At 51.3% G+C, this 25,969-nt stretch overlaps 1 protein-coding gene across 2 annotated transcripts in view; it reads right to left on the bottom strand.

Moving 5' to 3' along the window:
* LOC143837004 (igLON family member 5-like) overlaps nucleotides 1-21,430 on the bottom strand; it is a 162,538-nt gene extending 141,108 nt beyond the window's left edge. For both annotated transcript variants that reach the window (XM_077336393.1, XM_077336394.1), the window contains exon 1: nucleotides 21,207-21,430. In XM_077336393.1, the coding sequence (XP_077192508.1) occupies nucleotides 21,207-21,258 (52 nt within the window). In that variant the 5' untranslated portion in view covers nucleotides 21,259-21,430. The remainder of the gene's footprint in view (nucleotides 1-21,206) is intronic.
* Between the last annotated feature and the right edge of the window lie 4,539 nt (nucleotides 21,431-25,969).

Below are 25,969 nucleotides of genomic sequence, written 5' to 3'. Positions count from 1 at the left end.
TGCAGGGTATGGAGGGCAAAGGGCTGCAGAAACCAATGAAAGGGAAGGCTGCACGGTTGCCAACCTCCAGGAGATACACAAACAAAGGCGGTCCGGTACAAAAGTGACACCAGTAAGAAAAGAGCTGCGCCATTCGAATGTCTCCGTTTTCTTTTAATGCTGGTGAAGAAGTAGAAGAGCATCCCATGGCTCTCTGGACACTTTCAGAAATGCATTTCTTCAGTGACAAGTGTTTGTTTTATAATAGCTTTCAAAAGGAGCTACAGTCCTAATACAAATGAGCCTGTCCTGAGCATAAATGGCAAAAAGTATCAAGAAATGTTGAACAGATTTGGAGCAAAACGCGGAAGGCTGGGAAGGGCGGCAAAAGCCGACTTTCCTTAAAGCCCTTCAAAGTGCTATCCCAATTTGTATAAGGAATAAGAAACTGGGGAATGTTCCAACAAGCCTTCTGCCTGTTGACCAGCATTAAAAGACATGAAGAAATTCGAATGGTGCGGTGTGGTGTTCCAGTTCTTCTCTTATTAGTGTGCCTAATTTTTGAACTCTGGTGAGGCTTTTGAACTCTGGTGCTGGAGAAGACTCTTGCGAGTCCCTTGGACTGCAAGGCGAACAAACCGGTCAGTCCTAGAGGAGATCAGCCCTGACTGCTCCTTAGAAGGCCAGATCCTGAAGATGAAACTCAAATACTTTGGCCACCTCATGAGAAGGAAGGACTCCCTGGAGAAGAGCCTAATGCTGGGAGCGATCGAGGGCAAAAGAAGAAGGGGACGACAGAGAATGAGGTGGCTGGATGGAGCCACTGAAGCAGTCGGTGCAAACTTAAATGGACTCCAGGGAATGGTAGAGGACAGGAAAGCCTGGAGGATCATTGTCCATGGGGTCGCGATGGGTCGGACACGACTTTGCACCTAACAACAACAACAGTGTGTCTTCCACCTAGTGGCTGGAGATCTCCTAGGATTCCAACTGGATTTTTAGAGGGAGAGGGGTTATAATACTTTCCAGAACCTTCATGAAGCTTCTTAATTAACTATGGGCTAAGCCCGTTGTATTCAGGAATACGCCAGACACTAGATTGGGGGTGGGTTGGAAGAACTCTGCAGACAGCCTCCCCCTTCCCTCAGGACCTGGAAAGGCTGAAGGCAGCTGATAGGGAACTCACCAGCAGGGACAGCTCTCACACGGCAGAGATCTGCAGCCTCCGAGCTTCAGAGGGAAGTGGAAGGAGGAGGGGTGGTCAGGGGTGGGTAACAGAAGGTGATTGGCTGGCCGTTGAGCAGAGGAGGCACTCAGGGGCAGGACAGCCACCCTGAGTGGGTGTTAAGTGCTGAGTGGCACTTAAGCCATGAGACACGCTCCTCCTCCAAGGCCTTGCCAGAAATATATTATGTGGAACAGATTCTTTCTCACTTTTTCTTTCATTTTAAAATTCCTTTTCTATTATTTTTCTTTGAAGAAGAAGAAGAGCTGGTTTTCACTGCCCAAAGGAGTCTCGAAGCAGCTTACAATCGCCTTCCCTTCCTCTCTCCGCAGTAGACACTCTGTGAGGCAGGTGAGGCTGAGAGAGGTCTGACATGACGGCTTGGTCAAAACAGCACTATCAGGGCTCTGACTAGCTCAAGGTCACCAGGCTGGCTGCATGTGGAAGACCAAGGGATCACCCGGCTTGATAGATTAGAAGCTGCCACTCTTAACCACTGCACCACACTGGCTATCTTGTACCACTGTTAATAGGTTTTCATTGATTCAAGGAGATGCTTTTTGTATTATTTCTTCTATGTAATCGGGGAGGGGGGAGCTTAAACCATCACCCCCTCCCCCTTGTCATAGCCTTGGCCTTGCAGAAAACTGCCACTTTGGAAGGCAAACTCTATGGCAGGGATAGTCAACCTGTGGTCCTCCAGATGTCCAAGGTCTACAATTCCCATGAGCCCCTGCCAGCAAATGCTGGCAGGGGCTCATGGGAATTGTAGTCCATGGACATCTGGAGGACCACAGGTTGACTACCCCTGCTCTATGGTATTATGTGCCACTGAAGTCCTTCCCCTCCCCAATCCCTGCCCTCCTCTGGCCCCACCTCGAAATCTCCAGGTATGTCCTAACCTGAAGGTGGCATACTTGGACTATAATGGTTGAGACACAAATAACAGTCTTTAAAGCCTGGCTTCTGCTTTCCTCTTTGAAAATACCTGAGGATACAGAAATAGCAGGCGTCTGGTCACCCGTCCTTGCCTGCTCAGAGGGTAGGCGACTCTGCCTGGAGCACTGAGAGCGGGGCCTGGAAGAGCAGGATTGAGGGAAGGGAGGGACCCCATGGAGGAATAAGGCTGTGTGTTCCACCTTCTCAAGCGGTCATTGTCACCAGGAGAAATGGAATAAACATCTGGAATAAATAAGAAGCCAGCCACTTATGCAGTCTGGAGACCAGTGGTCATTCCGGGAGATCTCCAGCCCATACGCCCAACTCTGCCTGGTCACCAGAGCTGGATCATTGTCAGCATCTGCATGGAGGTCAACTGTCATTCAGGGAGATCTCCAGGTTCCACCTGGAGGCTGGCAACCCTGATCTAATTTCATGCAAAAGCGATGTGTATTTTATTTTATTGTAAGCAGTACCCAGCCTAGGTGGTCATGCATTCCATAAGTTGTTCTGGATGCAAGTTGTTCTGGCTTGGGAAATTTGGGGGCAGTAGATGAGGGTGGTAGCATTTGGGGAAGGGGGAAGCTTGGCAGAAGCTTGGCGCCCTACAGGCCCTTCCTACAAAGCTGCTGCTTCCTCCCAGAGAAGAAGAGTTTGGTTTTTGGACTCCAGTTTTCAATGCCCGGAAGAATCTCAAAGCGGCATACAATTACCTTCCCTTCCTCTCCCCTCAGCATACACCCTGAGAAGTCAGTGGGGCTGAGAGAGCTCTGAGAGAAATGTATCTGGCTGCAATTTTGAGGGAGGAGCTCTTAATCACCTAACCCTCCTGGGTCTCCATTGTCCGGTGATCCGTGATAAGTCTGAGAATCCGGGTGCAACCTGGAAGATGGCAACTCTACCAGGTCTGCTGTGCAAGGGGGTGAAAGGCCACCCTATGGAAGATTTCTGCCATCATCGGAACCAAGTAGTGAGTGTCTAGACCAGGGGTGGCCAAACTGGCTCGCCAGAGGTCCATGGACTACAATGCCTATGCAGTGGCAGGGGCTCATGGGAATTGTAGTCCATAGACATTTGGAGAGATGACATTTGACCACCCCTGGTCTTAACCCTCCAGGGTCCTTCCTGCCCCCCATATGCCATGCACACATCTGGCTCATAAGAGCAGGAGGGATGGGCAAAGAAAGATACAAGACATGTAATAATTCCAATCCAAAAAAGAATTTATAAAATAATGTGGGCTTTGGTCCTTGGCCTGGAATAACCCCAAGTTCACGCAATGGCAAGCAACCCTAGCAAGGAGAGGCCACAACTCAGGAGCAGAACATCTGCTCTGTGCACAGAAGGTCCAAGGTTCAATTCCTGGCACCTCCAGTGATAGGATTTCAGGAAGCTGGAGTTGTAGATGAACTTTCCTTGCTGGAGACCAAGTCTGGTCCATCCATATGTCCAAGTCCCCCTGGAGTTCAAAATGTATCTGAACATATGGGGCTTAATCCATTGATCCCTCTTGCCTGAGACTTGGAATGACATTGGTTCTCCAGGCTCTCAGGTATTATCTGAGACACCTGCCTTCTGAAATCCTGTAACGACCCTAGGACATTCTGCATACAAAACAGGTGCTCCACCATTGAGCCACGGCCCCTCCTCTCGATGAGAGCCCAAGGAAGCTGTCTTGTCTGGAGTCAGAGCCCTGGTCTCCATCTGAATCAGATCTTTGGGTTCCCCGACCAGCAGCTCTTCTCCAGGGTCTCAGGCCGCGGTCTTTCATTTCACTTCCCATCTCATCCTTTCAACTGGAGACGGCCGGATTTGAACCTGCCGCCTTCCACAGGCAGATCCGACTCTCTTCCCCCTGAGCCACAGGCTCTTGTCAAAACCCCCGTTGCTATGGTGACCACAGTGGCCTGCTAAAGGACTCAAGACTCCAAGGATTTAAATTCCAGGGAAAATTTTTTTTCATGGGGGTATTTTCTACCTAGTTCCAACCTGCCTCAGCTCACAGACACCCCGGCACCCCGAGTGTAGGGGACCCTATTCCACAGACTGGGCCCTGACTGGAAGCAGGTCCAAGATCCTGAGGGCAAAGCTCACAGCATTGGGGTGGGTGCAGCAGTTAGAGCAGGGGTAGTCAAACTGCGGCCCTCCAGATGTCCGTGGACTACAATTCCCATGAGCCCCTGCCAGCATTCGCTGGCAGGGGCTCATGGAAATTGTAGTCCATGGACATCTGGAGGGTCGCAATTTGACTGAATTAGAGCATCAGACTAAGCCCTGTGAGACCCAGGTTCAAATCTTCCCCTCTGCCCTGGATCGAGTTGCCAGTTCTGGATTGGAAATTTTGCCGGTGGTACCTAGGGAGGATAGGTTTGGAAAAGGGAGGGGGATTTAGCAGGGTATAAAGCCACAGAGTCCACCCTCCACGGTGGCCATTCTTCTCTAGGGGAACCGATCTTGGTCATCTTGGGATCTGTGGTTACAGAGGAAGATTTCCCAGTGTCACCTGAACGTTGGCCACCCTAGCCATGGAAAGTGGCTGGTTGACCTTGAGCTAGTCCCATGCCCTCAGCCCTAACCTACCACACAGGGCTGTCCTAGCATTAGACCAGGCTGTCTCCACCAGGGCTTTGTGAAGCCCAGGGGTTTCTTGACAGCATGGGAAAGGTTTCCCGAATGGGTGGGAGTTAATTAACTTTTAATATATATATATATATATATATATATTTAATTGTTAAACTGTTATTAGGCTATCACTCATATATGGTCATGTCGACCCACCTACACCTCTCCAAATGGCCAACAATGGGTCTGGAGGGGGTGGGAAGGGGAGGGGCCCCAGATGGGCATGTCCACAACTCTGCTTCCCAACCATATTCTGTATAATCACACCACTTTTGGGGTTTCTCAAAGCCTTAAGGATGTTTCAGGAGTTTCTCGATGGTCAACAAATTGAGAAAAGCTGCATTAGACAAATTCACCAAGGAGAAATCACTCAAGGACATGTCATGTCAGACATGACAGCTAAACGGGGCCTCCGAACAGATAAACAAGAGGGCCAAGCTATCCTTTTCCTGTTTTGTGTGTGGCTTTTCCAGAAACACCCGGTTGGCCACTTTGGGACACAAATCGCCAAACTAAACAGATTTGGGCAAGCCATCAAGTTCTTTCATCAAGGGTCGGGGGAGGCATATTTACCATTCCCTGCATATACCCAGACTCAGCAGCTTACCTCATCAGCCTGTCTGGAGATAAATAGATCAGGGAAATAAAGAAGTGTTCTTTGGGAATTCAGAAAATCCAATTGTGTAACATTCCGGCTGCCAAATCAAAGCCATTCCGACCCCATCCGATTGCTGACGCTGTAACTTGCAGCTGTAATTCTTAAATGTGTGCTTTTGGGCTGGTTCAGTTATTCGGCCTTTTTGGGGGAGGCAGCCATTACTCCTGATCAATTTTGGGTTAGGCTGCGCATTGATCTTTGAGGACGCTTGCGCACTTTTAAACTATCCACCTGTCTCCCAAAGACTCGCTGAGGATCAACACAAACAGACCCTCGGTGCCCTCGCTGTTGCTTAAAGATTGCCATGACCCTGAAGGGATAAATGTCCAGCTTCAGTAATCCAGCGGATCGAGTGCTGTACAGCCTTCTTGACTTTTCAGCACATGGTGTGTGGAGGGTGACCACGCAGGGACGCACTTTCAGATATTTGCAAACCTTTTTGTAGATGCTTATAGACTTGGCACCACTGTACAGTTGTTATATTTTTCATCTCTTGCTGGTTCAGGGGCTGCGATTTTTAAAACATCCGTCACTCAAGTCAGCAGGGGATACAGTTGCCAACCCCCAGGTTTGGCCTGGAAATCCCATGGAGGGGCAACTGTTCTACTGATGACAGAGATCTGATCCCCTGGAGATAACCTTATGCCCCACTAAGGTCCCACTCCTCCCAAGCCCCACCTTCCCTAGACTCCAGCACCAAATTGCCAGGAATCCCTAAGCCAGAATGGCCATGTTTAGCACGAGAGAGCAGAAGAGATGGAGATTGTGCGTGTCATTCCCAGTCAAGCCACTGTGTGAAAAACTAGGGTTGCCAACCTCCAGGCAGGCCCTGGGGATCCACCAGAACTACTGCTCATCTCCAGAATAGAGATCAGTTTCTCTGGGGAAAATGGATGCTTGGGTGCGTGGACTCTGTGGCACTGTGCCCCACTGTGGCCTCTGCCCTCCCCCAGCACCGCCCCCAAATACCCAAGAGTTTCTCAAACTAGGTAGTTGGGTGGCCACCCTGCTGGGGGCCAGGGAGGACCTTGGGAACGTAGGTCAGGAGGGTGAGCTTTGGGGGTGGGAGTATAGTACCATAAAGACATCTTCCAAAGCAGCCATTTTCTTCAGATAAAAACGGTATAAATGTTTTAAATAAATAAGAAAGAGAGATGGGTTTTTTGTACCCCACTTTTACTACCTGAAGGAGTCTCAAAGTGGCTTCCAATTGCCTTCCCATCCTTTCCCCACAAACGACAGTCTGTGAGGCAGATGAGGCTGAGAGAGCTCTGAGAGATCTGGGACTGGCCCAAGGTCACTCAGGGAATCTCATGAGTCTCCAAGCAGCCTCCAATCGCCTCCTCTTCCTCTCCCCACAACAGACACTCTGTGAGGGAGGCGAGGTGGAGAGAGCCCTGAGAGAACTGGGTCTGGCTCAAGGTCACCCAGCTGGCTGCATGTGGAGGAAGAGTGGGGGAATCCAACCTGGTTCTCCAGATTAGAGGCCGGTGCTCTTAGCCACTATTCCAAGCTGGAATAATCCAGCTATGTCACCTCTAGATATGAGATGTAATTCCAGAGGGATCACTAGCTTCCACTCAGAGGCCGGCAACCCAATGAGAAACACACACCCAAAGATACCTTAAAAGTGCCAGCTTATCTGCCTGACCTACCTCGCAGGGTTATTATGAGGATGCAATAGTCAAGGGGAGCTTGATGGAGGCTCTTTTGGAGGCCCCATCATCCAGAAAAGAAAGAGACAAGGAGTCAAGAAAGAAGTCAAGTCCATTCTCTGGCATTCACCTTCCCATCAGCATTGCAAGTACGGTCCACAGCAGAGAGCATCTATGCTCTTTAACATCTACAATCACTAAGAAGTAGCTCGGCTCTTGGATTTCAAGCCATTACCTAATCACCTTACGTAAGGCAGACCGGCAGATACAAAGGAGATGCTGTCATCTCACGGGATTGAGGAGGGGGGGCACAGAATGTGCGAATGGGCATGACATTTTGGCTGAGAATCCCAGCTCACTCTTTTACAAAAAAAAAGAAATCGGGTTTCTAGTTCTTAGGAGTACAAAAATATGTTTGGAAGAGTCCAGGTGACGTTTGCTGAAATGTCACAAGTTAGAGGTAACAGAAAGAGATTCGAGGGTTTCAGAACCAGGGTTGAGGAACAGCTCCTTTGCCCAGGACAAGGGAGAGAAATAAGAAGGCATTATAAAGGGGGGAGGTGATACAATGCAAGAGTCTTGGTGAAAATTAGCTTTGTTTGCACAGTCCACACAAGAGCCAGATTGCAGTTACTCTCAGAGGGCAATCTGGCTCGTCCAGCTATCGTGTTTTATTTCATATTTTTAGGACGGAGGACGGAGTAGCCCTGGTGGTTACACCTGGGTCATTCTGGAAAGAATTTTCGACCCAGGGGGACGGGGGAGGAAAGAACTTCTGTATCTTCTTCCCCCCCCCACCCGCCCCACAGAAGTTCCTCAGCTCATAAATCATTGCCCCCTGCCAAGATGCTTTTCCTGGCGCCCACAGAGAAAGGATCTCAGGCCACAGGGGCTGGGAAAAGCTTTTCTCCAACGCAGACCCCTGGAGAGCCTCTGCCGTTCCAAAGAGACAATAAGAACACACACTCGGCGGAAGGGAGTTCCTGTCTTTCATGCAATGCCGGATTCTGCACCCATCCACCCACGAGGACTGCCAGCCGAGCGGAGAAAATGATGTCCCTGCCAGGATGCGGGCCCTGGGCTCCCTGCCAGATTTGGGGGAGTTTGGTTTGAAAAAGCGAGAGTTGGCATACAACTCAAATGCTCATTTAGTGCACAATGTTTGAACTGCGCATCCCAAACAAGGGGTTCTAAAGGCTCTCTCTGTCTTTTTCTTTAACTACGTTTTGGGAATGGGCCGTGGCATAGTGGTTAAGGGTGGCTGCCTCGAATTTGGAGGACCAGGGCGGACTCCCCACTCCTCCACAAGCAGCCAGCTGGGTGACCTTGGGCCAGCCACAATTCTCTTGGGGCTGTTCTCACAGAGCACTTCTCTCAGAGCTCTCTCAGCCCCATTGACCTCATAGGTGTCTGTTGCAGAGAAAGGAAGCAAAAGGTGTTTTTAAGCCACTTGGATATCCTATGGATAGCGCAAAGTGGAGTATAAAAAACTCAGCTCTTCTTCTTAGTGGCAGAAGATTCTGAGTTCTTAGTGCAGAAGATTCTGGGTTCAATCCCTGGCAGACCTCTTCTTCTGACCTTGGAGAGCCACTGGCAGTCAGAGTAGACAATACTGTGAAAGAACGGAGATCTGATAATCTAAAGCACCCTCATGTGTTTCATTAGGCAGGGGCTGCGGCTCAGTGGTACAGTGCTAGCGTGGTATGAAGAAGGTCCCAGGTTCAATCCCCTGCAGGTCCCGGGTTCAATCCCCAGGTTCAGTCCTCTGCCTGGGTCCTTGGAGACCTGCGGCAACCCGGAGTAGACAATATGGACCATGATAGGTGAAAGATCTGATTCAATATAAGGGAGCTCCCTGTGTTGCTAGTTAGGCAGGGACCACCACTCAGTGGCAGGGCATCTTCTTGGCATGCAGAAGGTCCCCAGTGCCATCCTCAGCACCAGTTAAAAGGATGAGGCAACAGGTGACGCAGACAGACTTCTACCTGAGATCCTGTAGAGCCACTACCAGTTTGACTAGAGGGGTAGCCAACCTGTGGTCCTCCAGATGTGCATGGACTACAATTCCCATGATCCCCTGCCAGCAAATGCTGGCAGGGGCTCATGGGAATTGTAGTCCATGCACATCTGGAGGACCACAGGTTGGCTACCCCTGGACTAGACCAGGAGTGGCCAAACTGTGGCTCGCCAGATGTCCGTGGACTACAATTCCCATGAGCCACCCCTGGACCTCAATGGATCAAAGTTCTGATGGTAGGTCTATCCTCTGAAATCCCAACACAAGGTTTGTGCCACAGGCCTCAAACCCTGTGTTGTGGGTTCAGAACAACATGGCTTCCCAAATGAACCCATTCAAGTTCCAAGGAGCTCGAGGCCCAGCACAAGATTTTTCCCCTCCTCATTTTCCTCTCATAACAACCCAGCAAGGATTTTTTTTTAATACTGTCGTTGTAAGCCACCTCAAGCGGGACTCTGTGGAGGCCGGATAGAAATATATTTAGAATAGATAGAAGGAGTTAGACTAACAGAGAGTGATCATCCTACAGGAGATTCTTGGAAGATTGAGAAGTCACCTGGAGCTCCTCATTCCTGGCACGATACTTCTTTTCTTTCTTTGTTTCATGATTTATATACCGCCCCTCTCGGTTACCCATCTCGGGGCAGTTTACAGAGTCTAAAAACTCAATAAAACAATGATTCATAAAGATAAAAAACCCGGTTAAAATTATATAAAGCCCACAATTTAACACGGTTGCATCGATTTTGACGACTGAGGTCAAGTGGTAGCCAGCAGATGTTAGCATACAGGGAGGGAACGGGGGAGGAAAGGAGGGCAGAGGGGGCAGGGGGAAGGCCCGATATTAGACACGGCTGTTATAAAGCTGTGATCTACCTGGCCTCAACCATAGGCCTGGCGGAAGACCTCTGTCTTGCAGGCCCTACAGATCACTGATAGTTCAGGCAGGGTCCCGATCTTGCTTGGGAGCTCATTCCACCAGGACCTGGCTCTGGCTGAGGCCAGCCGTAGTTCCTTGGGGCCAGGGAACCTGGCTGGTACTGCTCGAATGTTCTTTGGGCAACGTATTCAGAGAGGTGGTCCCTCAGACCCGCAGGGCCCAGACCACAGAAGCCCTTGAAGGCCAGAGCTGAAACCTTGAAACGGATCCGGAATTCATTCGGATCTTAAACTTAAAACCACTACAACCACAATGTCTTTCGTGGCGCTGGCCACAATGCATCTTTTCATGCTCCGGAGACTGCGTATGATTCTGCAGACCCAAGTGAAGCTGGAGGGAGCCATGACGGGGCAACAGCTGCGCCAACAGTGAGAGATGCTCCCCCCATACCATGCAATTCCTTCCCCTTCCCCCCCCCCAAAAAAAACCCACACACTGCCGAATCCAGCCCACCGTATCTTCCGGCACATCCCGAGAAGCGAACAGAGAACTCCCCCCCCCCTAGTCCTTTTTGGTGGAGTCCTCTGGAGCTGCTCACAGGCGGAAGACTGCGGAGGATCCCTTCAATCCTCTGGTATGAGAAAGCTTGAAATCCGAACTTGGCAAGCGGCGTGGACTCCCAGCGGTGCCACAGACACAAAAACAAGCACTGCCAGTCTCATTGGTATGCGTGCGCCAATTGCTGGGAAGCCAGCCCCGGACAGGATGGCACAAAAAAACACCACCCCAAATTGCAGAGGAACAGAGCCTGCCAACGAGAAAGGTAAAAACACCAAGCGTATCTCTCCTGACACGACCGGCGGCCCTGGCATCCTTGTCATGGACACCCCCAGCATAATCCCTTGTATTGGACTTGCGGTGGATATAGCAGAAGACATTTTTCTGCCTGCAGTGGGGGAAGCGTGTAGCTGAGCTAGCGACGGGCAGCGGAAAACCAGACACCAACCACTTTCGGCTAGGAAATCAGAAGCAAGTGCCTAAGGATCTGTGGAGTAGAAAGACAGGAGACTCCACTTTTGGGGAGTATGGCAGCCGGGCTCCCAATCCCCAGGTTGGAAAGAAGGAAATGACTTGTCAGACTTGGGGAGAGCAAACTATCAAGGGAGCTGACAAACAGGCTGCTCAGGGGAAGTCAAGAAAAGAAGCCCTCTTTTGTTCCCAAACCAACGTATCCCAGAACGCAGACCGGTTATTAAGTGTTTTCAGAAATATTTTCTTCAGTGGCAAAGTATAAGAGGGACAAAATAAACCATGTTGTTGTTTTTTAAGTTAGTGATTTCAAAAACCCACAGGGTAAGTAAAGGGGGGGGGGAAACATTGCTGGTACTTAATTATCGGTCACAAAGAATTTTTTTCCCAATTTTCATACAGGACCGGTATTAGTAACAATCTAGCTGTGTCTTCTATAATAAATACACGAGTAGCTACTTAACAGGAGTAAGAGTCAGAATAACAAGTTACAGAAGAGTAAGTGCACATCAGATTGGGCATGGAGATCTCCTGGAACTTGAACCGATGAGCTGGGTTTTTGTATCTTGCTTTTCACTCCCCCAAGGAGTCTCAAAGCATCTTAGAATCGCCTTCTCTTCCTCTCCCCACAACAGATACCCTGAGAGGTAGGTGAGGCTGAGAGAGCTCTGAGAGAACTGTGACAGGCCCAAGGTCACCCAGCTGTCCGCATGTGGAAGAGGAGGGGAGAATCAAACCTGGTTCTCTGGAGTAGGGGCTACCACTCTTAACCACCACACCAAGCTGTCTCTCTGATATATAGATCAAGGGTCCAAAAGCACAGAACAGCATTTGTGGCAGGGTAAAAGCGTTCGTGAGTCATGCCTCACTTTTTCCAAAAGGTTTTCAGGTCTTCAGATCCTTCAAGTATCTGACTCACAAAAGTTCCTTCCCTGCCACAAATCATCTTAGTCTTTTAAGATGCAATGGGACTCTTGCTCTTTTCTACTGCTACAGAGTGTAACCTTGATCTATCTACATAGGTCTACGTTCCATATATTTAGGGCACCAGATCCAACCCCACTTCCAAGGCAAACTTCTTTGACAGGCCAGACTCTCATAATAATCCTGCTTCAGAGGTAGGGTTACCAACCTCCAGGTCAGACATGGTATTTCATCAGATGTGAGGGGAGTGAGCAATGGGGTGCCTCAGGGCTTGGTACAAGGTCTGGTACTTTTCAACATTTTTATCAGTGATCTAGATAAGGGGGAGGAGGGACTCCCCATTAAGTCTGCAAACAACACCAAATTGGGAACAGCAGTGAACAGCCCAGAAGACAGAATTCAACGAGAGCTGAACATGCTGGGAAAGTGGGCAAGTGAGAACAAGATGCAATTGAATAAGGAGAAGTGCAGAGTTCTGGGTCACACAAATGAGAAGCATGCATACTGGGTGGGAGATACATATCTGAGGAGCAGTGTATGTGTGTGTGAACAAGATCTTAGAGTCCTTGTGGACTGTAAGCTAAATATGAGCAGACAGCATGATGTGGAGGTAAGGAAGGCAAAGACAGTTTTGGGCTGGATCAACAGAGGCATCACATCCAAACCGCAAGATATTCTAGTCCCGCTCTATACCACACTGGTCAGACCCCACCTGGAGTACTGTGTATAGTTCTGGAGGCCTCACTTCACAAGGGATGTGGACAAAATTGAGAGGGTTCAGAGGAGAGTGACGAGGATGAACCGGGGCCTGGGGACCAAGCCCTAGGAGGAAAGCCTGAGGGGCTTGGGAATGTTCGGCCTGGGGAAGAGGAGGTTGAGAGGGGACAGGATTGCTCTCTTTAACTATTTGAAACAGAAATTGAGTCCAGTAGCACCTTTAAGACTCATTTTTGTCGTGCTACTTCAGGCCAACATGGCTACCCACTTGAATCTAAATATTTTAAAGTCTTTGAGGGGGGCAGGGCAAGGTCCCTGTTGGCATCGGAGGAGAGGACCTGCAGTAATGGATTTAAACTGCACGTAGAATGGTACCAGCTAGATATTGGGGGGAAATTTACAGAAGTCAGCAGTGGAATGGGCTGCTAAGGAAGTGGGGAGCTCCAACAGGGCTTCTCTTATGTTCATATGTAGAGACTAGGGACAAGCTGAGCACATAGAACAGGTGACATAGATAGGGTGACCAACCTCAGGGTGGAGCCTAGAGATATTTTGAAGTTACAAGTGATATTTTGTAGTTACAAGTGATCTCCAGATTATGAAGAACCTGGGGGGTGGGATCTATGGCATTCAACTTTGTTATTATTTAAATTTATTTCCTGCCACTCCTGAAACCGGCTCATGGCAGGTTACAATCATGCATGCTAAAACCCCAATAAATTCCCATTAAATCCAAGGACACAAAACAAAAACATACAACAACAAACCAAACAACATGGCAGTAGTCCTCAATCACCCAACCCCCCCCCCCAATAAAACATCTAATAAGGGGAGTGGGAAGAGGGGTGCATAATTAACAGATGACTTTAACGTTGCCTAGTGCCGGGGGAGGCCAATCACAGTAGTTCTCAACCTGGGGGGAGGGACATAGGGGTCACAGCAGGTCAAGCAGCTGGGCCGGGGGGGGGGGAATCCATCCACACAACAGCCTTGCGGGGTAGATCAAGATAGAGGGTCCGTCTGTCTGGTGCAGCAGAAAAGAGCGAGATCGGCATGGTAGGACAAGAGGCAGAACTGAACTGAGAAACCCCAGGAAAAAAGCCCAATTTATATACAATCATGAACAATGGATCTTCACGCCATGGTCAGTTTCGGTTTTATTTCTGTGAAAGAGCCCTTGCATCATTTTATGGCTGGGGGTCACCACAACATGAGGAACTGTATTAAAGGGTCGCGGAATTACGAAGGTTGAGAACCGCTGCCCAATCAGGTCTTCCTCGCCTTGCCCTTCTTCCTCTTCCAAAACCCCTCCCTCCCAAGATCACATCCCCAAATTTCCAAGAATTTCCCAACCAGGAGCTGGCAAACCTTGACCTAGGTGACTCCCAAGGAGCCACGTGAGACAGAGAAGAAACAGAACAACCGCTAGTCAATCTGACCTGATTCTGGTGGGGAATATTTCCCCCTTGTGGCACATGAATGAGCCAGAACAGAACGCCAATTTCTCCTTTCCTGTTAAGAGCTCCAGAGCTACTTTAATGGCCTCAGGTTGGGATCTAGCCTGTGAACCATCACGGACAACATATGCTCCAACTTTCAAAACCTGTTCCCACTGGGGCACGCAGTATCAACCCCTGTGACTGGCAAGCAATATGAAGCCTTTGGATTGGCCAGACTACAAATAAATACAGGGAACCTGGCCTCCTACTTTTGATATGGTCAACAACATCACAGCGGCTGGAGATGGACAACTAGTTCCACAATCCCAACCTAGAGCTGCGAGTCTCCAGGTCATGACTGCAGATCTCTCAAAATTGCAACCCATCTCCAGACAACCAAAATTCATTCCCCTGGAGAAAAGGGTAGCTCTGGAGGGTAGAATATGTGGCATTCAACCCCTCCTCAAAACCCACCTTCCCAAGGCTACACCCCCAAAACCTTCAGGTATTTCCCAACCCAGAGCTGGCAACTGTGGTAACTGGCATGACTTGCATGTTTCTTTGGTCCTGTTAACCATCACACCAACCAGCAGGACTGCCAACAACATCTGGGGCTGTGGCTTGGCCATAAAGCAGAAGGTGCCAAGTTCAATCCCCAGCATCCCCATCAGAAGGTCCCAAATTCAATCCCCAGCATCCCCATCAGAAGGTCCCAAATTCAATCCCCAGCATGCCCAGCAGAAGGTCCCAAATTCAATCCCCAGCATCCCGAGCAGAAGGTCCCAAGTTCAATTCCCAGCAGGAGGTCCTAACTTCAATCCCCAGCAACCTCAGCAGAAGGTCCCAAATTCAGTCCCCAGCATCTCCACTTGAAGGGATCAGGTAGTAAATGATGGGGGAAAACTCTGCCTGAGATCCTGGAGAGCTGCTGAGAGTTTGCAGAGAGACCATAAGTGGCTTCAATAGCCCCATGGTCTCACACCGCAGAAAGAAGCTTTATGCGCTGCACACACAAGTGCCAGCTTGCCTCCCGCACCCAGACACCAACCAGCTTTCATCCTTCAGGATTTCCCGCTAATCGTTTCTGTGCAAATGATCTCAACCCTACCCAAGGTGTCATCGCCATAACGGTGATCATAGCGGTGGCAGAACACCTGCCTTGCATCCAGATGGTCCTCAGGCTCGATGCCTGACATCTGTAGTCAAAGCTCTCGGGCAGCAGGTGTGAGGAAAGACCTTTCTCAGCCTGAGACCCTGGAGAGCGGCTGCCAGGCAGAGGAGAAAACCCTAGCCGGGCAGCTTCCATACATGTCGGACAAGGTACTTTAGATGCACTTTAGCATTTCTTTGCAACTCGATTTTCCTATGAAAAACGACTGGTAAAGTGTGTTGGAAGTGAACTGTGGACAATGCGCTTTCTCTGGACTTATCAACAGTTTACCACTGGATTTTCCTGTTCCAAACAACTGCCAAAGTGCCTTGAAAGTGCCCACTAGCAAAACACCCCTGGAGAATATCAAATATGTTTCTACATATTTGTGACTACACCGATGACGCTGCTGACTGGAGATTCAATTATGAGAGGTACTTTTGAATGGTTTTTACTGTTGTTGTTGTTGTTGTTATTATTAAATTAAAATCCCAGAAAAGAAACACATACAAATCAATCAACCGCAAAAAGATACACACACAAAATGAATCGACCACGGCGGAAAAAACAAAGCCTCAAATCTCAGTTATCCGAACATCTTAAGGAGGAGTGGGGGAGACGAGGGAGCAGGGTTGCTAGCAACCCTCACTTCCTGGAACTTAATGTTAAGTAATTTATTTGCTTGTTATTTCATTGATGTCCACTGCCCTGAGCCAGGATGGAAGAGTGGCATATAAATTAAATAAGCAATATAACAATAATAATTTGCTATTGGGTTTTCTGGAAAATTTGGTCCCAAATGACGGCTAAAGTGCCCTGAAAGTGCATTACCCCATGCGCATGACAGCAGTCTAAAGGTGCCATGATAACGGCCATAGTTGGTGTCAACAAAATACTCCCCTCACCCCAGCCCGAGGGACTATGAAAGAAAGCCAGTTTGGGGCAATGCTTAAAGCGTTGTGCGAAGATCTGGGTTCAAATCCCCCCTCTACTACAGATGCCTTTGGGCCAGTCACATTCCCTCAGCCTAATTTACCTCACAGGATTCCTGTGAATCTAAAATGGAGAATGAGGTAAGCTACTTTGGGTCCCTATTGCAGAGAAAGGCAGAGGTAGACATGAAGTAAACAAGCAGACAAATGAAGTGACTTTAGACTGCTGATTCTGTGAGCTTAGGCAGATTGTGAGTGGGTGGGCAGAAGGGATTGTGTCAGTGCTTGGCTCTTGTGGCCCTTTCTTTCATGTCCAGGGAAATGCCCACTACTTTGGGGTCGGGAGGCAAATTCCTTCCAGGCCAGACTAGATTCTGGTTTTCGGGGGGAGGCATCATATGGCCATGCAGTTGGGGACACTGTGATGGGCAGGCAGTTGTGGATTTCTTGCATTCTGCAGGGGGTTGGACTAGATGACCCTGCAGGTCCCTTCCAACTCTATGATTCGATGTTCCAAAGGGGGCAGTCTCCAAACTGGCAGCTGGGCTAGATGGATTTACAGTCTGACTTTTAGATGCCTTCTTACCCTTTAGCTGCCGTCTGATCTCTCACGGTGCCATCCTGAACAGAGTCACACCCTTCGAAATCCACTGATATCCATGAATTTAGAAGTGTGTAACTCTGTTTAGGATTACCTTCCCTGTTGTTTTTTTTTCCGTTCAAGCTCTGTACTTCCTGCTTTTTTCCACACCCAAAACAAATTTTGTAAAGAAAAGGAAGCTTTTAAAACACACACACCCACACACCCACAACCCAAGTACATCAAAACTGAAACCCACACAACAGGACTGCACTCAAGCAGCAAGGAAGGGGAAAAAAAACCAGAACAAACCCAAAAGCTGAGAATTAACCATTGAAAGCTCAAGACATTTTTCTTCAAAGAGGAAACGGGGTGTCTGAAAGAGTGCACAGTCGGTGCATGCGCGTTTCAGAAACGGGGTTCCAGCACTGGAAGAAAAAAGATGGCACATCCAGATGGAGGCTGGCACTGTTCTTTCGGTGCCAAAGGACTATGGCTGAGTGCCAATCTGGCTGTTGCTCAGCAAGACATTGGGGCAAGGTCTTCTGCAGGTGTCAACCCAAAAAATAGGCCAAATCGATAACTGCCCGTTCACATGCCTTCTCTGTTGTGGCCCCCACCTTACAGGACAGCTCAGGACGGCTCCCCCGCCCCTCTGCAGCTCTCCTGGCACCTGTGTCCATGCACGACACAAAACGGCATGATTCGAGAGGGTTTTTCCTACATAGGCAACAGAACTCCAGAGTACTAACTGATTTACAAAGCTACCTGGGCCAAACACGAGGGGCGGAAGTCTCTTTGATGGTGCATGGTGGCTGGAACTGGGTCCCGTTATGGAATTTGTTCCATTATTTAGAATCGTAGAATAATAGAGTTGGAAGGGACCTCATGGGTCATCTAGTCCACAGGTAGTCAACCTGTGGTCCTCCAGATGTCCATGGACTACAATTCCCATGAGCCCCTGCCAGCAAACGCTGGCAGGGGCTCATGGGAATTGTAGTCCATGGACATCTAGAGGACCACAGGTTGACGACCCCTGATCTAGTCCAACCCCCTGCACTATGCAGGACACTCACAACCCTATCGCTCAGCCAACGTAACCTGCCACCCCCTTGAGCCTTCACAGAATCAGCCTCTCCGTCAGATGGCTATCCAGCCTCTGTTTAAAAATCTCCAAAGATGGAGAACCCACCACCACCCGAAGAAGCCTGCTCCACTGAGGAACCGCTCTGACTGTCAGGGACTTCTTCCGGATGTTTGGACAGAATTTCTTTTGAATTAATTTCATCCCAAAGCTAATATTTACACTTTGCTTCCATTCTGGTTTTTAGGCTCCTGGTAGGTCCTGCAGCCCAAATCACCCTCGTGTTGTTCGTCCAACGGCCCATCCTCTCCGTGCAACCTGCCTGGAGCCCACAGGGGTCCGTAAATCACGCAGAGGAATAAATAAAAAGGAATCTCGTCCTCGCCTGCTTTGGCTCATCCCAATGATTACGGGCTGGATCCAACCACTCTCCAAGGAGCCTTCCACCGGCATAATGGGCTAGTTGGCGCTGCCTCCGACAAAAGAGTCATTCAATTTGGAGGAAGACTTCTTAAGCGGGAGGGACTCGAGCCAAAAAGGGAAGGCAGCCCATTGCTGTCTGCCTTCAAGGCCCAAGTTGACTTACAGCAACCCCAGCAGGTTTTTAAGGCAAGGGCCTAACAAAGATCATTGGCCATTGCTTGTTTCTGTACGGCAGCCACTTCTGTCATTCCTAACCGGGAAGGCTAACCAGGAATGGCCCCGCTTAGCTCCTAGGCTGCCCAGGTCAGGGCAAAAACCAGGGGCTTATGGGAATTGTAGTCCGTGGACAGCTGGAGAGCCACACTTTGGCCACCCTTGGGATAGAGTTTAGTTTGATAAATCAAATAGCTTTCCTGAGTGGGGTAGGATCCACCCCAACACCCCTGCCCATGAGGACATCCACCCTCGAAGGTCAGTTGGCGAAGCCAGACTGCTCTGCTTGGAGCTCCACCGTTCAGACTCCAGATGTGGATCTGGGCTGTAGAAAGCAGATGCAGGGGGCACAGAGGGGTGCTTGCGTTGATCCCCCCCCCACTCGCCCACTGTTGGTTTCACCACTTAGAAATCGCTGTTTTAAGTCCTGGAAAGGGAAAGACAGAGAGAAGGGCCTCCGTCCTTAGGAATGGGTGCTTTTTTTTCAATTGGGGGAAAATGGCATGAGGAGAGGGAAGAGTTAACCCTTCCTTCCCCAGAACCACAGCTCTGCACGGAGCCCTCCGTGACTGCTTTTCAGGTCAAATCACACTCCAGAAATTCTGTTTGCCGAAGCTGGATGTGGCACGACGTCCAAGCAGGCCAGGAATCCTGCAGTACAAGTCTCGACGTTTCTGTAGCTGTCGGAGCTTTCAGGCCCACAACTGGGGATGTGGGTTCTAGGCCAGAACAGCTTCTGGTGTGATAAACATGCAGGTACTGCAGGAGTCTCGGCTGGCCACATGAAAAGAAGCAGTCCGGCCTTTGTAGACATTACCCATGGAGCAGGAAGAACCACAAAATAACAACATAGTTGCAGACACTGGATGACACTGTGGCAATCTCCCGCATGGAAGTTGTCACCATTAATATCCCACACCTCCTGCCTGGCCAGAACCTGAGTATCTGAAGAGAATAGAAGAGGGAGAGAAATTCTTCTCCCCTTCTTGATAGCCGTGGAGCTTAGGGTCACTCGAGTAATTTGTTTGGTAGCAGCTTTCAGAGACATAAACGAAAACACTCCTTTGTACAAGGCGTAATTAACATCAGCGACTCAGCACCAGCCACCCGGAGCCTCCATGCTCAGAGGCAGTCTACCTCTGAAGGCCAAATGGTGGAGGCAAACAGGAGAAGGTGGTTGTGGGATTTGAAGTCTATCTCGCTAGCCACTGTCAGGAAACAAAACGCCGGACTCCACAGCTATCTGACCCAGTCGTTTTTTTAAGCCAACAGCCAATCGGGGCCACCCGAAACGTCAACCACACATGAGCCCAATTTAAGACACCATAAGCAGCCCCGGCGGGCGGCACCGTCACCTCTGCCCCGGTTGCTGATCCACACGGCCATCCCCACTCCCTCCCCTGTCAAGACCAGCAGCCAGCCGGAGAAGGCCAAGAATGACATGTGCTCCAAAACCAGCACAATTGTCACGTCATGTTCATTCCCACAATGCCACTCCCGATGGGGCCAGCTCCATCCCACTCAGAAGCTCTGGCGGTGAGCCCCAGAACTTCCCACAGGCTCCCCCTACCCCCTAAACTCACACATCCCTCAAAAGCTTTTACTGGTGGGTCAGCGGGAGGGAGGGAGGGGGGAAAGGATTGCACCCCACCCACTTCAACCTCACCGAGCACGTTTTCCTTGGAAAGAAGTCCCACTGAGTCCCAGGCAAGCCTGGGGAGAGCCACAGATTCCCCTTCCCAAAGGGGACTCTCCGGCTTGGTCCTCCTGCCTCTCTCGCCGACACGTCTCACCTTGGGCGCTTCCAGTCCATAAATATTCTGCTCGTCTTCGCTGCCACCATTACCCATCGTCACCTCTGTCACCTTCTGCCAGCCCCCCCCACCCCCACCCCATTCCTCCAATATTACACAACCCCCACCCACCCCTATTTCTCCCCACACAAGGAAGGGACCTCTGGCCAGCCACGGCCGTCCACACAAACCTTTCATTGATCGGCCCTTCGCCTCTCCAAACGCCACCGTGCACTCACACACACACACACAGACAAACACACACGCGCGCCCGCGCATCGCCCTCCCGTTCCCCTCCAGCGCCAGACAGTGCGCCCAGTGTTCCTCCACGGCGCCCCCATCCCCTCTGCAGATCTGCGCCCGGCTTGCTCCGAGGCGCCTCTCCCCACCCACCCCCCACCCCCCGCCCCCCGCCCCCCGCCACCACCCCGTGGCAGGCACCGGAGCGCGCCCCGAGGCCAGTTGGGGGCAGAGGCAGGAGGGCATCCCTCTCCCCCCCCCCTCCCAAGGGAGCCCGAGCCCGCCCGACGGCCGCATTCCGTTTCGCATCCCCACCGCACGCCTGCAGTTGTTGTGACACTTCGTCGCGGGAGGAGGAGGAGGAGGAGAAGGTGGGGGCGCCCGTGACACCGGAACGGTGCGTCCCTGCGGGGTTGGGTCCCCTGCGGGGTTGGATCCACGGGAGGGGGGGCACCTGTCTAGATTCGGGACCCCCTCCATACACCCCCCCCCCCCCGCAGTGAAGCGGAGATCCAAAGAGGTAGACCCCCCCCAACCCCAGCGGAGCCGCGTCCCAGCGGGGGCTGCCCCGGCCAAGGCGTGCCCCCACGCGGCAGGGTCTCCCCGCATCGTGCGCCCCCCCTCCAAGGTAGGCATTGGGTATGCCGCCCGCGCCCCCAGCCCCAGCCCCTGCCCCAGCCCCAGCCCCCGGGCCCGGACTGCGGTACCTTGCGAGAGGAACATCGCGGCGAGGCGGGAGAGCAGCTCGACGCCCTGCATGGCTCGCTCTGCCTGGGCGCCGCGGCCGGACGAGAGGAGCAAGCGAGGCAGGGGCGCGGGAGAGACGCGGGGCGCGCGGTGGTGCTGGAGGAGGAGGAGGAGGAGGAGGAGAGGGAGGGCGGGCGGGAGGGAGCTGCCGCCTGCCTGCCTGCCTGCCTGCTTGCCTGCTTGCCTGCCTGCCTCTCGCCGCCAGCCCGCCAGCCCTGCTGCATCTCAGGAGGGGGGGGGGCGAGGACGGGGAAGGGGGGGGCGGCGGGGGAGGGGGCGGTCGCCGCTGACGGACGGCCGGGCTGAGGGGGAGGGAGGCGCCCGCCGGGGCCAATCGGGGGCCGGGGTGGCCGGGGAGGGGCGCGGCTATGCAAAGCAGGCAGGGGGAGCCCGGCCAATGCGGGGGGAGGAGAGGAGGCCGGGGGAGGGGCCGGGGGAGGAGGGGGGGACCCTGATTTATGAGGGGTTCTTTGTTACTGCAGCGATGCTGGGGAAGGAGGGGGGGGAAGAGGAGGTAGACCCCCCACCCCTCCCCTCCCCTCCCGCCCGGGCACATGATCAGGGAAGCCCAGAGAGATCCCGGCGAGGCTCTCGCCTTCCCTGCCCCCACCCCCACGATCCTCTGCTAGGAGACCAGGGAGGGAGTGGAAGCAATTCCTCCCCCCAACCCCCCATCCCGTCCCCAACTCCAAAGCCTCCCCTCTTCTCCCCCCCGAGCTACTTTGCAAAGCTAACCCCCCCCCCCCCCCACGCAGCACATTGTCTTTCCCCCTCCCCTTTTTAGGCCCCCCCCCATTTTTGGATTTGGACCTCCATTCCGTCCCCTTGCCCCCCCCCTGCAGCCGCTCTCTGCACGTGCAGAGAAGGGGGCTCTCTGCACGTGCTCAAGGGCACGGCTGCTGGGTGAAAGGCAGGGCAAGAGCCGCCTCTCTGGGCCGTTGCGCGAGACCCCCTCTCCAAACCCTAGCTGATCTGTATGATCTCGGGGAGGAGGACACGCTCTGTCTGGAAAATCATGGGGAAATCTGCCGTTCAGGCCCACCCCCTCATTTATTTCCCCCACCCCTCCAAACGTTGAGGCCGAGTCAAGGAATCCGTCCTGCAAAGGTCCATCTTTCAAATGACACGCTGCCTCCAAATCTTTCCTTCTCTTGATCCCTTCCCATTGCACCTCCCGGTGGGCGCTGGGACAATGGAAGGACCTCGGAGACCCAGGTCAGAGTCCATGGATGAGGGCTGGCTGGGTGACCGTGGGCCAGTTGCGGACTCTCAACCTGCCCTACCTCACAGGGGCGTTGTGAGGATTAAAATGGAGAGGAGGCTGGGAGCCATTCTGAGTCTCCATTGGGGAATCAAAGCAGCCCTTTCCTCCAGGGAAACGAGGCGGAACTGAGCTCCCTGGAGGAAAGTCAAAATTAAAAAAATAATAGTTCACAAGCTAGCCACAGCCAGAGCTAGACAGGATTGGAGGACGGGGGGGGGGGATGATGTCCCAGGGAACTGGATTCCTCAGTTTAACCACGGCTGAAGTGGTGGATCGCTTGATCCATGGAATCCCTCTTCAAATCTCTGCCTTTATTTGACTCCTGGAACCCTCCCCCCCCACACACCATTAAAAATTCTGCTTGAGAAACATGTCACATTCCTTTCTGCCCATGTGCTTTGAGCATACCCACCATGCCCAAAGCCAAGCAGTATGATTTGAGGTTGCCAACCCCCTGGTGGAGCCTAGAGCTCTCCCACAATTATACCGGACCTCCATACTTCAGAGATCCGTTCCCCTGGAGAAAATGGCTGCTTTGGGGGGTGGCCAGCATGGCATCACATCCCCTCCCTCAGCCCCGCCCTCCCCTGGCTCCATCCCTAAATCGCCAGAAATTCCTAACCCAGAGTTGGCAACCCTGGGCCCGCCCTTGGCCATTTTGAATGCTGGCACCCCACACGGCTGCTAAAGGCTGCGGGAGACACAAGAAAACATATGCCCAGAATTAAACGTTGTCCATCTTAACGGTGCCAAAACAAGGTATCTATTTGGTACTGGACATTTGAGGGGGGGGGATTAAATAATAAAATGAGCTTGAGAGGAAAGGGTTACCCCCCCCTGGTTTCCAGCCTCCAGATGGGTCCTGGAGATCTCCTGGAATTACAACTAATCTCCAAATGACAGAGATCAGTTCCCCTGGAGAAGATGGCTGCTTTGGAGGGGGGGACTCCAGGACACTGTATCCAGCCGAGGTCCCTCTCCTCCCCAGCACTGTCCTTCCCTCGAATCTCCAGGCGTTTCCCAACCTGGAGGTGGCAACCCTATTCCTTCCCCATCACTGTTACCCTTGTTGCCTGATTCAATTACTCCCCTTCCCCCCTCAAGCATGCAAACACACAGAGCCACAATTCACAATTTTCAAAAAAACCACAGGAGGTCTGTTCACAGAACTCCCACTGGGATGTCTAATTTGACCCTAAGCAAACTAGAAGCGATGCCGGGAAATTCAGGCACAAGTTTTAAAACTGATCAATAGTGGCTGGGGAAGGGCCCGAATCAGATCGCGGAGGGGTCCAGACCTCAAATGATCTCCCGCCAAGCTGAAGTTGGCTCTCTGGCTTGCACACAAAATATAGGAATATGCTTTTCCACAGTGAAGAAGAGCTGGTTTTTTATACCCTGCTTTTCACTACCCAAAGGAATCCCAAAGCAGCTTATAAACTCCTTTCCCTTCCTCTCCCCACAACAGATACCCGGGAGGAAGGTGGGGCTGAGAGAGCTCTGAGAGAACTGTGTAATAACAATCCTAAAAGAACTGTGACTAGCCCAAGGTCACCTAGCTGGCTACATGTGGAGGAGGTCTCCAGATTAGAGTCCATCACTCTGAACCATTACACCACTCTGGCTGGCTGTGGAAAGCAGTGGGGAGCGAGCAATACCCCTGTGGGTTGCCAGGTCTGGGAAACACCTGGAGATTTGGGGGTAGATCCTGGGGAAGGTGGGTTTGGGGGACAGTAGGGACCTCTGAGAGGTACAAAGTTCCAGAAGAACTGAGTTTGGTCATCAAGAGAGCAATTGTAATAGCAGGAAATCTCCAGGGGACATCTGGAGGATGGCAACCCTAGTTTCAGCCCATATCTGAACCAGTCTCAGAGGGAGCAGTTTTCTTAGTCAATTGAAGAACAATTCAAGGGTCCCAACCTTCCCCCCCTGGTGTGTATTTCATCTCTGCTGTAAACTCACCAGGTGAGCCCCCCTGCCCTTCTCTGCACTCTGGCTGCAGCCTACCACACAGGGGCGTTGTAAATCTGACAGCCAGCGGTGGATCTGTGAGACACTATGAGGAGCCAAAAGCACTTTGCGAACGCCAGGCAGCGTAAAATGTAAAGTGTCACTCCAAGCAGCAGTGTTTCACAGGGGGCCTTTCATTTTTAAGGCCAATCTCACATAGAATGTGCCGTTCCAGGAAAAGGGGAAAAATGCATTTCTGAGAGAACAATTCTGCCATTCAGAAAACTCAGTCCTTCTGTGTGAGGGCTGTCCGTTTTATTTAACAACTTTATTCATGCTGGATGGCACGAATGGCTGAGACTGAAGGGTGCTTCCCGCCACATAGCAGAGGAGATTGGGACTGCTGCCACGAGGGCGTCTGAGAAGGACCGAAATCCCTACTCCACCCTGAGAGGGACTCACTGACACTGTCTCTTGGGCAAATGACCTTACAGGCAGGTTTGCCATCCTCCAGGTGGCTGCAAAAGAGAGCTGGTCGAATGGAAGCATCTCAAATTGAAAAATTCGACCGGTTGGCTATCAAAAAAGAATCTGTTTTTGTTTAGAATGGTTCCAGTTTCTTCAAAAAGATGAATAACTTCAATAATTATTATTCAATAGATATCTTCATATCTGCGATGTCATGGTTATAGGCATGAAAACATAAACCAAACCAAAATGGGTTCCGGAGCCAGTTTGTTGTAGTGGTTAGGAGTGCGGACTTCTAATCTGGCATGCCGGGTTCGATTCTGCGCTCCCCCACATGCAACCAGCTGGGTGACCTTGGGCTAGCCACAGTACTGATAAAGCTGTTCTGATCGAGCAGTGAGATCAGGGCTCTCTCAGCCTCACCTCCCTCACAGGGTGTCTGTTGTGGGGAGAGGAAAGGGAAGGTGAATGTAAGCCGCTTTGAGATTCCTTCGGGTAGAGAAAAGTGGGATATAAAAACCAAATCTTCTTCAGTAATCTCAGTGCTCTCTCAGCCTCACTTCCCTCACAGGGTGTCTAGTGTGGAGATTCCTTCGGGTAGAAGCTGTTCTGATCAAGCAGGAATATCAGGGCTCTCTCAGCCTCACCCACCTCACAGGGTGTCTGTTGTGGGGAGAGGAAAGGGAAGCGGAATGTAAGCCACTTTGAGATTCCTTCGGGTAGAGAAAAGCGGCATATAAGAACCAACTCTTCTTCATAAACAATTTCCCCCCTCAATATCCCGTTTTCAATGTTTCCATACAGGAGTTAGGAGACCTCCATGAAATGCTGAGCCTGAGGGACTGTTGATATGAAACACCTGATGATATTGCGACACGAATCATTTCAAAATAAAACCACCGAGGAAGGAGACATTGAAAACGGGGTACTGAGAAAGAATTTGTGTTTATCCAGAACCCGTTTGGGTTTGACTTGTGTCTTCATGCCTATAACCATGACATCACAGATATGAAGACATTATCTATTGAATATTAATTATGG

Source organism: Paroedura picta, chromosome 5 (genome assembly GCF_049243985.1).
Source record: "Paroedura picta isolate Pp20150507F chromosome 5, Ppicta_v3.0, whole genome shotgun sequence".
Classification (NCBI taxonomy): Eukaryota; Metazoa; Chordata; class Lepidosauria; order Squamata; family Gekkonidae; genus Paroedura; species Paroedura picta.
The sequence above is the reverse complement of the archived record's forward strand: the minus strand, read 5'-3'. Positions and strand labels throughout refer to the sequence as shown.